The sequence below is a fragment of the Epinephelus fuscoguttatus genome, linkage group LG22 (assembly GCF_011397635.1).
Source record: "Epinephelus fuscoguttatus linkage group LG22, E.fuscoguttatus.final_Chr_v1".
Taxonomy (NCBI): Eukaryota; Metazoa; Chordata; class Actinopteri; order Perciformes; family Serranidae; genus Epinephelus; species Epinephelus fuscoguttatus.
In genome coordinates, this window is record NC_064773.1 from 15,369,589 (window position 1) to 15,384,148 (window position 14,560).

The 14,560-nt window shown below is 40.1% G+C and overlaps 1 protein-coding gene across 1 annotated transcript in view; it reads right to left on the bottom strand.

Annotated features, from left to right (window-relative positions):
- Positions 1 to 2,624: 2,624 nt before the first annotated feature.
- The window catches only part of exoc4 (exocyst complex component 4), a 195,062-nt gene continuing 183,126 nt past the window's right edge, over positions 2,625 to 14,560 (bottom strand). The window contains exon 20 of the mRNA XM_049566575.1: positions 2,625 to 6,384. Within this exon, the coding sequence (XP_049422532.1) occupies positions 6,147 to 6,384 (238 nt within the window). The 3' untranslated portion in view covers positions 2,625 to 6,146. The remainder of the gene's footprint in view (positions 6,385 to 14,560) is intronic.

Sequence of the window (14,560 nt, forward strand, 5' to 3'; positions counted from 1 at the left end):
TCGCTAGGCAACGCTAAGACAAGTGAGAGGTGAAAGGAATTGTGGGTCATGGAGTTTTGAGCATCAAACACCTATTTCTTTGTATTCTGGTGATTTTTAAGCACTAATGTGTGACTTTTCTGCGTCAATTTATGATGTAAATGTCTTTAATTCTGTCAAAATAAACGTCCTCAGCCACTTCCATGTTTTAATGGCTTCCACCTGTGGCTGAGAGTGTGTTAGCAGCCACTTTAGGGACTGTTCGTTACTTATGAAAGGGGAGAGGATGGTGCAACACAGGGGAGGCACTTTAAATAATTTTTTAAGCACTTATGGGGACTTATGGTTTTTATTTTGGTTCAGAGGAGGGACATACAACTATATGTATTTTTTAGTAAGGAGAGACACGTTTTTTTATAGTAAAAAAAAAATATTTATTAACATGTGCACATAAGAATGAAAAACGTGAAAAGTCTTTGGAGATTAGACTCCATAGAGATGGTTTGATTTAAGGAGGGTGATGAATTTGTAGGCGAATAGGGAACCCCGCTGGGTCTACATGCTGGTGGTGGCAGAGGCGGTGAAGATGAGATGAGAAGAGGATGTGGAGAAAATGGCAAAGTGCAGATGATCTGGATGAATAAAGGAAAGAGCCTTTGTTGAGCTCGTCCTGGACTCTGGATATTATGGCTGGAGGTGAAGGGGGTGGAGGAGGGCGTGACAATTCTGCCTGAAATGACAGCTGACTCCAGCAGAGAAGAGAGCAGACTTAACATTTTGCAGTGGCATCCAGATTGGCTGATAGAGATTGTGGCGAAGTTTGATTGGATAACTAGAAGAGAGAATGCCCATAGACAGATGATTGGAGGGAGGAGTGGGAGCGGGAGGGAGGGAATTGTGAATGGATGAGCACAAAGAAAGTCTTCCTGATTGAACTTACGCTGAGCTGCATTATTAATTGTAAGTACCTTTTGAACCCAAAAACCCCTGGGTGGGTTCACTGCCTTACTGTATAGTGTGCCAGAAAAAGATAAAGTATGTCCAAATATGCATTATGCCAAAAATACCAGGATGTTCCACGATATCCCATGCGATTTTGCAGTGTGCAAGCCAGCATGCTTTTCTGGTAGCTGTCATCTGCAATGACAAATGACAGCGCATTCAAGTAACTGATGACCAGATGGGTACTAATAATAGGAATATTACTTGGTGAAGTGAACAAAATAATCCTAAATATTACAAACAACAACAGGACATGACTATAAAAAATAACAAGGACAGAGAACTGCAGATGTAATTTCACCATCGCAAATATAATATGTTAGAATCTATAATGTTATAACTTTTGAGTTTGACTGCATACATTGCAAAGTCACAAGAAAGGAGCTCTCTGGGTTGATTTTATTTCCAAAGGTAATGAATATAAAAGCAAGAAGGTCAAAGTTCAGGGCATGATGTTATGAGAAAGTAATAAGTCCTGATTGTGTGCATACTGGATGTAACATGTATAAATATTCATAGGTAACACATTAAGAGCCTTCCTTACACCATTGTTTTGACATGCATCCCCCAAAAGAACTATTGTACAAAACCTGGATAATAACAACTAAATTTTACTCAAACCAAACCATTTTTGTTTTCTTGTACTTCATGTAATTTGACCAATTTATCATTAATATTATTTCTATGTTCAACAATTTGATATACACAATTTAGGATTGTGAATTATAAATGTAAAATGTTAAAATATAACATAAGATTAGCCTTTATTGTCTCCCTTAGGACACACTTATCTTGGTCATTTAAACATGTCAATGTAACAGCACACAGCCTCTCCATATACACGACTATCCGTATACATGTACAATCAAACTACAGTCAGCATTTACAAACACATACACACCAAGAGTATTAGATAAAGCTCTACACCAATATACAATACAAATACCCTATGCCAGAGACTGAACATTCCCCCCAGTAAGAGCTATAATGGGTAGTTTATACTTAAATATAATTTAGAAAAGTGCAATGTTAAGAAACATTACTGATGCATGTAAAGATTTCAGCATAAGAATAGCAACTAACTTCAATTTTGTAGCCGTCAATTGTTGGTGTCAGCTTTAAAAGACCTGTCAATCATCATGGCACTACTAAAGTTTCCAATCGTGTATTCTGAATTTCAGCTGCAGGGCTATCTTTTTGTTAAGTTTGGATTTTGCCGTCAGAACTCGACGGCAGGAGACACAATAGGGCTAATAACACAGTCAGGCATTGCAAATACCGCACTGTGCCAACAGATATGGATTTATGCCTACAACAACACGAGCCTTCAGGTGGTACGCTGTCTGTGTTTATTTTTCCTGATTCCAATATGCCGCACTTCATGCTTCAAACCATGTCAGACAACACATCATAGCTGTCAGGTAAAATACATCCTCCAGTGTTGGTTTTGGATGCGTCTGGCTTGTATGATATAAGGCGGGTGCATCAAAACAGTGATGGACTGTGCTGTCATGTGTGGAAGAGGGTGTTAGTGTGTGCGTGAACTCTTGTCAGCTGTACTTCCCCTCCCGGTGGAAAATATGACAGTTATGCAACCACACAGGGAGAAGCGCCGTACAAAATACACAACACACAACACATGATGGAATTTGAAGGCTTTATTTTTTCAATGTGTTAGTGTGTGCAATGACAAATCCCGTGTGCTTAATTTAGAGTAGACAAACGTGTCAGAGCATTTATGACACTCAAGAAGAAGAGGGACAATGAGGATGTTTTAGATTAATACATTTTGATGTATAGATTTCAATACATTCTTACTTGAAACAGAAATTACTCGAATCAAACTGTGCAAATTAAAGGTTGACTGCAAAGAAAAAGAAAAGCAGATGAGTAAAAAATGAATACATATTTCATTCATGAATATAAAGCATGGACAGCAGGAGTGGTTTGTACTTACACACATGGAGTATTTCCAATACATAAGCCTCCTGGACTTTTAGGGGTTATGTGTGTGTGCAGTGGGATAATAGTATAATAGTATCTGTGTGTGACATGACACACTCAGTTAACATTGTATTAAAGTTTCCCTTGTATGACATTACAAAAGTAGCTCTGAAGTGAACAGCTGAATGAGCACATTTTAGATTTTACACCAAGTGTACGTTTCAGAGTGGTACGCGAACCCCTCAGCAGCTCCGCAGTTGTTTTCCCATCGATCCCAGCCTATGTGTCATTATGATGGATTGCTGTGTGGGCTTTGGGGAGACCAGCGCCGGGCCCGCCGTATTGACAAGGCTCCCATTCCCCTCTCCTGCTCTCGTTAAGTACTTCTCTCCCAAGTTAATGAACTAAAAACAGGGAGGGTTGCGGGGAGGCGAATGATTTGTGATCTCCTATCGAGTTTATATGTTCGGTTCGCGTTAAAAGACTTGTAGTAAGGACGACAAAATAAAGATTCAGAATTGCATCGTTTCAGTTTATTGAGTGAGTATGACTGATGAAATGTATTCCCGCACACAAGCAGTAGCACAAAAGTGCAAGTCACTCCACTGTGGAATGCTGGACTTGAAAAATAACATTTCAGATAAACCTTGTGTCTGTTTTAAGTAAGGATGAAACTGAAATCGGCAAAAATATCTTCATTAGTCAGTCTCTGTTGTCCAATTTGTATATAAAAAAAACAGCTCACAACTTTCCACACTAGTTTACCGCACAAACTATAAGGAAAAAGAGACGGATAAACAGATTTTTAACAGCCATAGATATGATACAATTCTCAGCTAGGGGAATCTTTGGGGACCAACCCAAATTGGCAGCAGGCGGAAGATGTGGCCTCATTCAGACAGCCTAATCTGGCATCTGTTATTGCAGACAGAATCAGTGGGCCCATGGGGCTGCCAGGAGAGGAGAGATAGAGGTGTAATTGAGAGCAGCAGTTTAGATCTAATAGGAAAATGAGATGAGATGGGGCCTAAGTTCGGGTGAGTGTCCAAGACAATCGCCTTTTTATCTGGAGCTGGAGTCACGGCGAGCAGGGGGGACTGCTGGAGTCGAAGCGCGGCAGCTGCATTTGTCGTGACTTTTAGAAAGTGTAAATTGACAACACAGGCTACCTTATGACATAGATACACGGCGAACTAAACTTGCAAAGTTTGCAGTTGTGTTGGCTGTCACCCCGCTTCCCAATTAGAGTGAGCCAGTGCTTCATAGGCTGATATATATATAACTTACATGCCCAGAGTTGGAAAGTATATCTGTGTCAGCCCTCGACTACAGTGCGTTTCATCACACCAAGAGAGATGAAATGGAGAAGACACACTTTCCATCAACAGATTTCACACAAGTTGTGATGTATGTCTGGAGAAAGACTCTATTTCAGTGTTTTCTAACCCAATTCTTAAAAACCCTCTGTCCTGCTAGTTTTTGCTCTATCATTCCTTACTCTTGCATACTTGACCTAATTATATGGCGCACATGTTCCTGGAGGAGCAGAAACAAAAAGTTGCAGGACAGAGGTTTCTTGATTGGTCATATATCCCATAGACATATAGATGTAGACGCAGCATTGACTGTGTCAGCTCATTTCAGTCATACGTCAACATGGTCGTCATATTAGAAAGAGCAAGACTAGTAGGTTTTTTTATATATAAAGCTCTATAACATTTATATTCCTTAACCAATTGCAATAAATTGTGTTTATATCCGTTGGTTTATGATCTACATGTAGTAGGAAAAAAAAGTTTTGTCTCAAGTAAATGAGAATTTTGATATTGAGGCTATAATTGCTGCTAGAAGCTCAAGAAAGAAGTGTGTGTTAGGCTTACATGAACTGAATTACTTAATGTAACTTGTTGGTAAATAATTTCTCGTCAGGAATTATAAAAACTTGCTTTTCCAGCATGGATTTGGCTTACTTATCTCGGCTAATAATTTTGGAGACATCCCTGTATAACAGTGGTTCTCAAATGGTGTGCCATGGCACAGGTGTGTCGCAGGATTTTATGATAACCAAACATTACTATTGCAATATTAAACTGGGTCTATACAAAAAGTTATGGATGAATTTTTAAGTTGACTATATGAGTATGTTATGCACACCCATTTTCTAATAAAGAGGCAAACTTTACCTAAAAAAAAGTAATTCAATTTTATTTAATTAATTTCTTGAATCATTTTATTAATAAATATTTCAAGAGTAATAGTTGGTTGTCAATTGTTATTTGATATTAGTGACTAAAAACAAACAAAAAAAGGTGTGCCTTCAGATTTTGGCTTGCCCTTTGGTGTGTCTTGGGCACAAAGAGTTTGAAAACCACGACTGTATAACATATTCAATGTGGAGGAAGACAACTGTCAGCTAGCTAGCGAGCTAGCCAGCTAACACTGTCTGCTAATCATCAACTACTTGATCTGAACAGAATTTAGTAACTTTCACCAGTGCTCATTTTAGAAAGGACACCACAAGAAAACATATTCTTTGATTAGGTTATCAAACAATAGATCATAGATGTTTGTTTCTGCTGCCGGAGATAGCTAACATAGCTAGCGCGCTAACCTTAGCAAGCCTTCATTTTCCCAGGATTGTGTAGGGTGCAGATGAAAACCAATCGAAACGCACATCATATTACATAAACAAAGAACATGTTTTCTTGTGGTGGCACTTAAAAATGATGGTGGTGAAAGTTACTATATTTTGCTAGGATCAAAAAGTTCATGATAAACAGACAGTGTTAGCAAGCTACAGGCTAGCTAGTTGAAAAGCTGTCTACTACCACATTTAATTCTATTCTATAGGGACGTGTCCACATGTATTAACAGGAAAATAAGTCTAATCCATGGTTAAAAATGTGAGCTGCACAATACCTTATGACAATAAATTATAACCTAAATACTGAGATTCCAATTCACTGGAAACAAAACTTACATTTCGACAACACATCGATCAGAAACCTTTAAATGGAAAAATGACTCATTGCAATCAGTTGAGAGAGAAATGTAAAAATTATAGTACTTTTTAACCAGAAAAAACACAACATTTCTTCAAAGGTGAGCCCTACACTCTCCAATATGGCGGCAACATTGACTGAAGATTCAGCAGCCAATGAAGGATCTACATTTCTATATCTATGATCAACCTCCCTTTTGGACCCTGTCCTCTTTTCTCGTTACACTGTAGTGATCTTCTTGTCCTTGGTGGCCTGTTTGATGGCGGCCTGCTCACAGATGATCTCCTTCAGCCTCTGCAGCCGGATGTTTTGGGTGCTCAGGTCCCCCACACCTGTTTGGCTGCGGTGGAGTAAGGACAGGGCGTTGATGTACTCCAGCTCGGTGTAGCGGACACCCTGGTCCACTACCAGATTCAGCAGCTCATCTGCAGTGTTGTACAGCATCTCATAGTACTGCCTGAATGGAGAGAGAGACAGAGAAAATAGGAGGTTATGGAAAAAGAAATAGAGTGGAGAAAGAAACAGAGTATAAAAAAGGATAGAAAATCAAGGTGAAGCAGGGGAGGGGAGAAAAAAAAGTTAATAACACTTCGTATTCCTCTTTGCATTATTCCAGTGCAGAATCAAAAGGAGCAACAACAACAAAGGGGAAACACAGAAGCCAAAACTAACTGCTGTTGCTGTCAAGCCCAATTTCCTGAAAAAGGACTTCAAGGACCTCACCCTGCCGCCACTGGGAGCTGAAGGTAGAGGGAAAACATTCACAGGCAACAAACTACTGAGACCATTTTAATGAAACACTGTTGACAGAACCAAAAGAGGAAAGAGGTGTGTGTAGAATTAATAGGTCTTTAACCAGGACCTGATGCCACAGTGGGCCATTTGAAAAAGACCATAAAGTACATACTGATACAGCACAAAGGGAGAGTGAGCGCTGGTGAATACACACTACAACATCAGACATAAAGGTCAAATATACCACACAGAAAGAGCAGAGACTCTCTGTGTGTTTTAGGGTTTAGCCGGTGTAAAAATGTTCAGAGCAGTTTGAAATTAAACCAGGATACAGAATTTGCCCACCATGATAACACGTGCTGCCACAAATTGAGCACAGCGTTAGTTCAGGCAGGACATGATGTCACGTTCAGCTCACATCCCAGCTACATCAGCTGATCTCAAACAGCCCAATCAACTGATGGAGCAGCTGATTGATCACATGATTCCTTTCTATGCAACCAACTGGTGAATCTCATTCAGGGCGCCCTATTTAAACTGCTCTGACCTGCCTACTGCTGCTGCTTCCTCTGCAAGCCACTTTGCAACCTGCCTCCACCCCAGCTCCTCCTTTTCATGTTGTGTCTGTCTTATAAATGTCATTTCTGTTCGTCACTGCTCTGTTCTGTTCCCAGGGGTCTTTGCTGCTGCTCTCCCTGCCTTAGGCTTTCCATGTAGGCGCATGGAAGGGCAGGGAGGTTTGCCTCTCTGCCTTAAGACTTTCCATGTAAGTGCGTGGAAGGGCAGAGAGGTGTGCTCTCTCTGCCTTTGGCTTTCCACGTAGGCGTGTGGAAGAGGTGTGAGGAAAGGCAGAGAGACCCAACAACAGAGCCATACCACCTAATATAAAACTGTAAATGGAAATAAAAATTTCTGTGTTCCTGACTGAATTTGATCTTCTATTTATGTAGCTAGACCTTTAGAAGCACTGTTGGAATATATATATACTGCTGAGTTATCCATTGCACCGTACTACACTAGTTTTCTCAGCAGCTGCTCCTCTCATCCATGGATATGATCAGCTCTGATTAGATCGGCTGGTCAGTTATCCACCTAACAAATCCAACTGCCGCTGAGGAAATGAAGAACTCATAAAGAGGTTTGCCTGCACTGCTTTATGGACTTGCAAAAACCTCCAAATTTAGAGAGGGGACACAGAAAGAACAAAACAAAACAAATCCCCACCCCATCAGCTACTGCACTTGGTGTCACAAAGATTTCAACTTCATTTCAACTTTCATGAATCAGCTGTTCTTCATCCATTGCAACGCTTTCAAAGCGAGCAACTGGAATAAATAGAAATTGGGCGTCCAACAAAAGTTAAACTCTAAACCGTGCACAGCATTGCTCACGGCCAGATAAGGCAAGGCAAGTTTATTTATAAAGCTCATTTTGACAGCAATGTAATTCAAGTGCTCTGCATAAAACATCAAAGGCATCAAGACAAGATACAAAAGAAACACACTGTAAAAAACTTAAGAATAGAAAATAAAAGGTTAAAATATACTAAGACATTCATAAAACACAAGAATTGAAGTTGCAGTGCAGTCAAAATCATTTCAAGTATTTAAATAATTAACATTATAGTGCAGTGCAAGAAATGAATAAATATTCGATTTAATAAAAGGTAGCGGCAAACGGATACATTTTCAACCTTGATTTAAAAGAAGTGAGAGACAGATGATGTTTTCTGGGAGTTTTTTCCAGATATGTGGTGCATGAAAACTAAATGCTGCTTCTGCATGTTTAGTCTTGACTCTAGGGACACAAAGCGGACCTGTCCCAGAAGACCTGAGAGGTCTGGATGGTTCACAGTGCAGTAGAAGATCAGAAGGTTAAGACATCTCTTTTGTCAACTCAGTCAAATCCAAAATGTTGCCATATTGGTACAGTTTTAGTTTTCTTGAGAGTATAATTCTGCTACGTCTCATCACATCACCTCAAAAAACACCTTAACTTTCTAGAAAACAAACACAACATGTGCCACTTGTCCCCTCTCCCACTTCCACTGAAACTTGGTCTCCTTAATGTTGCCAGTACTTAGCTCATGGCCTCAGACATTAGCAGCCCTGTTAGTCTGTTTATAAATAAACATAATATTATAATCATCACTTTGACATATTGCTCATTACAAACGCAATACAAGTTACGCCGTGAGGCTGCTGTCACTGATTAATAATGTAGGCTACTTTTTAATTTGCCAGAGTGTCATAATGACAAATGCCAGTTCATATGGTTTGTATGAAATCAAACTGGTTTAAGCTCATGCACCAGACTGGATCAAACTGGACCCCCAAAAGCAGAAATTGACCTGACTTTAGTGTATTTTTTAAAAAAAAAAAAAATTAAGATTTTTTTTGGGCATTTTGCCTTTAATGGACAGGACAGGTAAGCGTGAAAAGGGGAGAGAGAGAGAGAGGGGAATGACATGCAGCAAAGGGACACGGGCCGGATTCGAACCCGGGCCACCGCGGCAACAGCCCAGCACACGGCGCCCCATGTATATGTGTTTATATATATATGCTGTCAGCAAGTATTTTTCACTGAACATCTAGAGATAGACCTCCTGTGTGTGAGAGCATAGGATGCAATTCTTATTAGAATCAATGTACAGAGAAGTAGACAATGTCTATTCATAAATATGGATCCTAGTCTGATGGTAACTTGTTACAAACACAATTTACACATTGCTCTGCAGAAAGCACTGGCACTTGGCAAGAAACTGGCGTTAAGGTAATGCACAGGAGGATGTTGGGATGCAGGACAGACAATTATTCTTTGCTCCGGGGCAAAACAGGTCAAATACCTTAGAGAGTGTGTGTTTGTGTGTGTGTGAGGGATTGTGTCGGCCAGACAATTATGCTCTCAAACACACACAGGAACAACAAAACGAGGGCACACACCAGAATAGATTTCACCACTTTCTGCCCCTGGCTATGGGACAAATCCCATTCTCTAAAGATACACTACATGTTACACTCCTATAACGTAGTTGTAGATACAGTCAAAGCAAGAGGAAAAGAGCTGAGCTACATATATACTACGTTTTGACCTGTACTATTTGTTTTAAATATGAAAAAAAAATCATGTGTAATTTAGTTTATAAAACAACCTCACCCCAAGGTCCATTTAACAGCTCTTAGTTTCTATTAATTCCTGTACAATACCAAAATCAATAAGGTGACTCCCAAAATTTGCTTGGTTGTGTAATTCATCACAGTGAGGATCAAATCTGTTCGTGTTTGTCAATATTGTATTTTGATTGTGTGGTAATTAAATTAATTCATGTCTATACTGTACAGAAGAGGATGCAAACTGATAGAGGCCTTGAGCAATAGGAGAAAAAAAGGTATGCCTCCGCCAATAAATCAAGATGCAGTTTATATTCATGTCTGTCCAGACTCATGTAGTGATGACTTTAAAGAGATTTAAGAAAAGTTCTTAAGTGTATTTTTTGGCAAAATGTGGATGCTTTACACAGATCTTTGACCCGACGATCATCAATTTTAAGGTGGACACCCAGGATTAGTGTCGGCAATTCATAATCTGACCAAATGTTACCTCGTATGTTCCTGAGATATGAAGTTGAGTAAAGGCCAGAAAAGTGTTTTTGCAGAGCATTATGATGTCACGGTGAAGATGACCTTTGACCTTTTAGATATAAAATGTCATCAATTCATCATTTCATCCTATCAGAAATTTGTGTGAAATGTTAGCATATGAATTCTTGAGTTACAGCCAAAAACATGAGGTCACAGTGACCTTGACCTTTGACCCTCCACCACCAAATTCAATTAATTCATATCCAAGTGATCATTCTTAGTTTATGTGAATACCTGGATAAATAAAATGTACGGTTAGCCAACAAAAGTAAACACCTGCATAGCTTGGAACCTGACATTAAAAAAAAAAGGTGTTTTAAACATTCACCATATTTAAAATCCAAAATGGCCACCACAGAAAGTTTGAAAAAAATGGAAACATTAGTTTACCAATTCCTCATGTTTTAACGATTCCAAAAATGTATACATACATACATACATAAATATATATACATATGTATTATAACGCCGCACTAGGAACTGGACTATTTGGTGAGGTCCCAGTAAACTTTGACCTTGAGTTTAAATGGACATTTGTGCTAAATTTGAAGAAATTCCCTCCAGCCATTCCTGTGATATCACATTTACGAGAATGAGACAGACAGACGGATGGATGGACATTCAGACGTACGTACCTATGGACAACCTGAAAACGTAATACCTGGGACTAAAACAGTTTGGGTCTCTGTGGCTGATTTCGTTTGTGATAACTGTACAGGAGGTGAATTTTTATATAACTCACCAGTTTAAATGTTATTTAGGCTTAAAGTTCCATAGATTTAAAGGTGGGGCTGCTTGAGTGACTGCAGGTGTCTGCAAGGCATCGCCACAGTCTAGGACAGAGGTTCCCAACTGGTGGGTGGTGGTCCAAAAATAGATTGAGGACCCATTCTGAATGGACTGCAAGTGACTCACAAACGTGTCAAGTTTGTAGAAAACATACTTTTTTTTTTTTTGAAGTACAGGGCTTTTGTTTTGAAGTGCTGTTTCCTGCTGTAGAGTGAGTGAATAACTGACAGCTACTTGACAGAGACAGCAAACTAGCTCAACGACATGGCCAAACCCAAGTATGATGCTGAATATATAAACTGGACTCTGAACGAATGACTATGGATAAATCTGAACCCCATGGCTGGACCAGTTGGGAACCACTGGTCTAGGGCTCAGATGCACCCTTTGCTTCTCCACGGCGCCATCCTCTCATTCAAATATAGTCACTTCTGGCTCCAAAAACTCCAAGACATCGATGGCCAAAATGCTGAACTTGAGGCTTTAAAATACTTGTCCAGAAACCAGTGGGTGATGTCACGGTAGCTTTGTCCATTATTTATCTAGTTTATGGTGTATAAACGCAAGTATTTCATACAGCTAACAACAATGACTGTGTGTTTGGCTTTGAGATTTGCTAAAATTCAGATGACCTAGACTCCAAACTGTGCCTGAACGCATCCTGCATGGACACAGATGGAGGACTAAAGCTTCTGCTGCTGCTGACACCACTCCTCCTGCAGTGTCATGGCTCCCTATGTAACAAGAGCAGCAATATATGCATTTTAATGAGGCTGTGTCTCCATGTGACACTGACTATACTCCGAATGTTGGGCTGAAACGGTTTCAGGCAAAAGAAGTTCCCTTTACTTGCATTAACTGGCCACCTTGACCAAGGGCATGTACCAGTCACTCAGCAGCAGTGGCTCCTGCTGCTTTGCCGTTCAGCAAGGAGAGATAATTGTGACTCTGGCATTGTCAGGCTGATGAAAGGCCTTGGAGGTGTTGAGAGGAAAAAAATATGTTGGGTCTACCTGTTATCAAATTTCTCTTTGTGTGACAGCAGAGAGAAAAAGTGATTTCTAATTACGTCCATCAAAGCATCTGGAGAAAGGGGGTTAAGCTCTTTATTGTGCCAGAGGAAGATGAAAGTAAATGGATTCAAGTCTTTAGTGATTTCTGATATGGTGCAGTAAAAAGACACTTTGGTAAGAAAAGATATTTTTATCTCATTTGTTTAGCTCCATCGCCCATCCAAGACCCATTCCCTCCTTGAGATGATCGTTTTCGATGCTAACAAGGCCTTAATGAGCACTCTGGGAGCTTCTGTTCCAAGGTGTTTTATGTGCTGTCATTTCAGAGATTCAACAGGAGAAAGAAAAAAGACCTGGAAAAAGTAATGGAGGGGTTCAATGAATGAGATGGAAAGATACAAAGAGAGGGGAAAAGAGTGATGACTGAAGAGATGAGCGAGGAATAGAGGTGCATAATATCTGTTTTTTGGCCTTCTCCTGACAAGTGATGCCCTTGGTCATTGAAGCATTTGCATTCCGTCTCCCTCTCCATCCTCCTCTCAATTTCTCTCCAAGGCCTGTTCATTTTTCCATCCTTGAGCTCATTTCATGAATACGCTTGTCAATATTGATGAGGGTCACATTGGTTTACTCCTTAACCGGGGGCAAGACAGAAGAAAGAAGCAGAAAAAGATGAGTCCCACATGTGGTTTTATCTCATAATGAAATGTGCCGTGTATTTGTGTAAATGTCTAAATGCTGGTGCCGCTGAATGTGAATCTGCTTTGAATCTGTTTGTATCTGCTCAGTATGTGTTTAAGTGCTGGCACATTCACCTCAAAAACACAGCAAAACATCAGCTCCAAATTCATTACCATTCCGTTCCCCAGACCCGGCGATTAGCTGCACGCTTGAGGCAAATCGCCTCGTTATATGATCTAATGGGAAAAACACATATCACTGAACACAACACAAATTTCTTTTGTTGAGGGAAGATGCTTTTAACACAAGGCCTTCCTCTTTCAAATACCCATCCTCGGCTCTCAATGGGACGCAGCTCAGCAGAGGAAAGAAACTGTTGATTTTTAACAATAAACAGGAGCAAAACTGAACCTGACTACCCGAAATTGATTTATTCTAACTTTCTAATGGGGCATAATTATTGTTGACATCTGTGCAGTGGGTGTGTGCTAAGTGTTTGTGGATGCAGTTTAATTTGTTGTTTTTAGTTTAATGGTTATTTGCTGTGGTTTGTGGGTCCAAAGACATGCAGTTAGGATTAATGGAGAGTCTAAAGCCCAGTTCAGAGCAAAGATCTGTGACTATATGAAACTGATATAGAACATCGCAGAGTAAAGTTGCAGTGGTGTGAGCTGGTCCATCTCAGCTCAACTCAAACCAGCTGATGGTGTCACCTGCAACTCAGTTTGTCTAGTCGGCAGTGACAGGTTTCGGAACGTAAGGCATGTCACCTGTTTCAACAACCAGTCGGCTTGTAGCTGAGTCCACTGACGGTGTATTTGCTTGCGGTACTCTCTGACAATAGCTGTATGGCCAAAGTTAATCTCATTTAAGTCCCTGCGGCTTTTGACACATATGTCGGTCTTCGTCCTCATAGTGTGTTGGTGTCGGATAGTTGGACAGCCACCTCATAGACTGATTCATTGGCACAGGTTATTTAGGTTACTGTGACATATTTATTATGAAAACATCTGAAGCTCAGGTCTTTTGTTATTTTGTCATGACTAGAAAAGCAACTATAGCAACTATCACTATCCTAACTCATATTTTTGGAAGCTACTAATTCTATTCAGCCACAAAATAAGCCTGAAAAGCTGGAAATCAGAACAGACGTATAGAATTGTTGCATAGACATGATACACCATCTTGTAGAGTAGCACTGGTGTAAACTGGCATGTTTTCAAATCATTGCAGACCAGCGCATTGCAAGTGGTTTCCAGTTTCACGTCTTCTCTTCGTGATTCTTTGGTTTAATCTGGTCTTAAGGCTACGTTCACATTAGTAATCTGATTGTTTCGCTCTCATGTGACACAGATGTAATATCTTCAGAGACGTGTCGACACAGAAACCCAAATTTTTCCAAACAGATCTAGGCCACTTTTGCTTCTCAGGTAATAGTTTCAATGATCCACAGAACTACCAGCAATAGCTGCTAATAAAGCAAGTGTACCGAAAGCCTATTTGTACGCCCATTATAAACGCCCATTGCTCTGAAGGGCCATTCCTCCAGAAATATGCCACACACTCTTCCAAACAGAAGCACAAGGCTACATATATGCCAAAGGGCATCATCAGACCTTCCTACTACGCCAGTCATCGGGGAGATGAAGCTTACATCAATATGTAATTCATTTTTTTCCCTCAAATCACTGTTTTGCAAATCAGACATTCTTTGTTGTCACTCTAACACACATGTATGTGAAATTATTGGCTGCAAGTTCACACTGATGTCAGA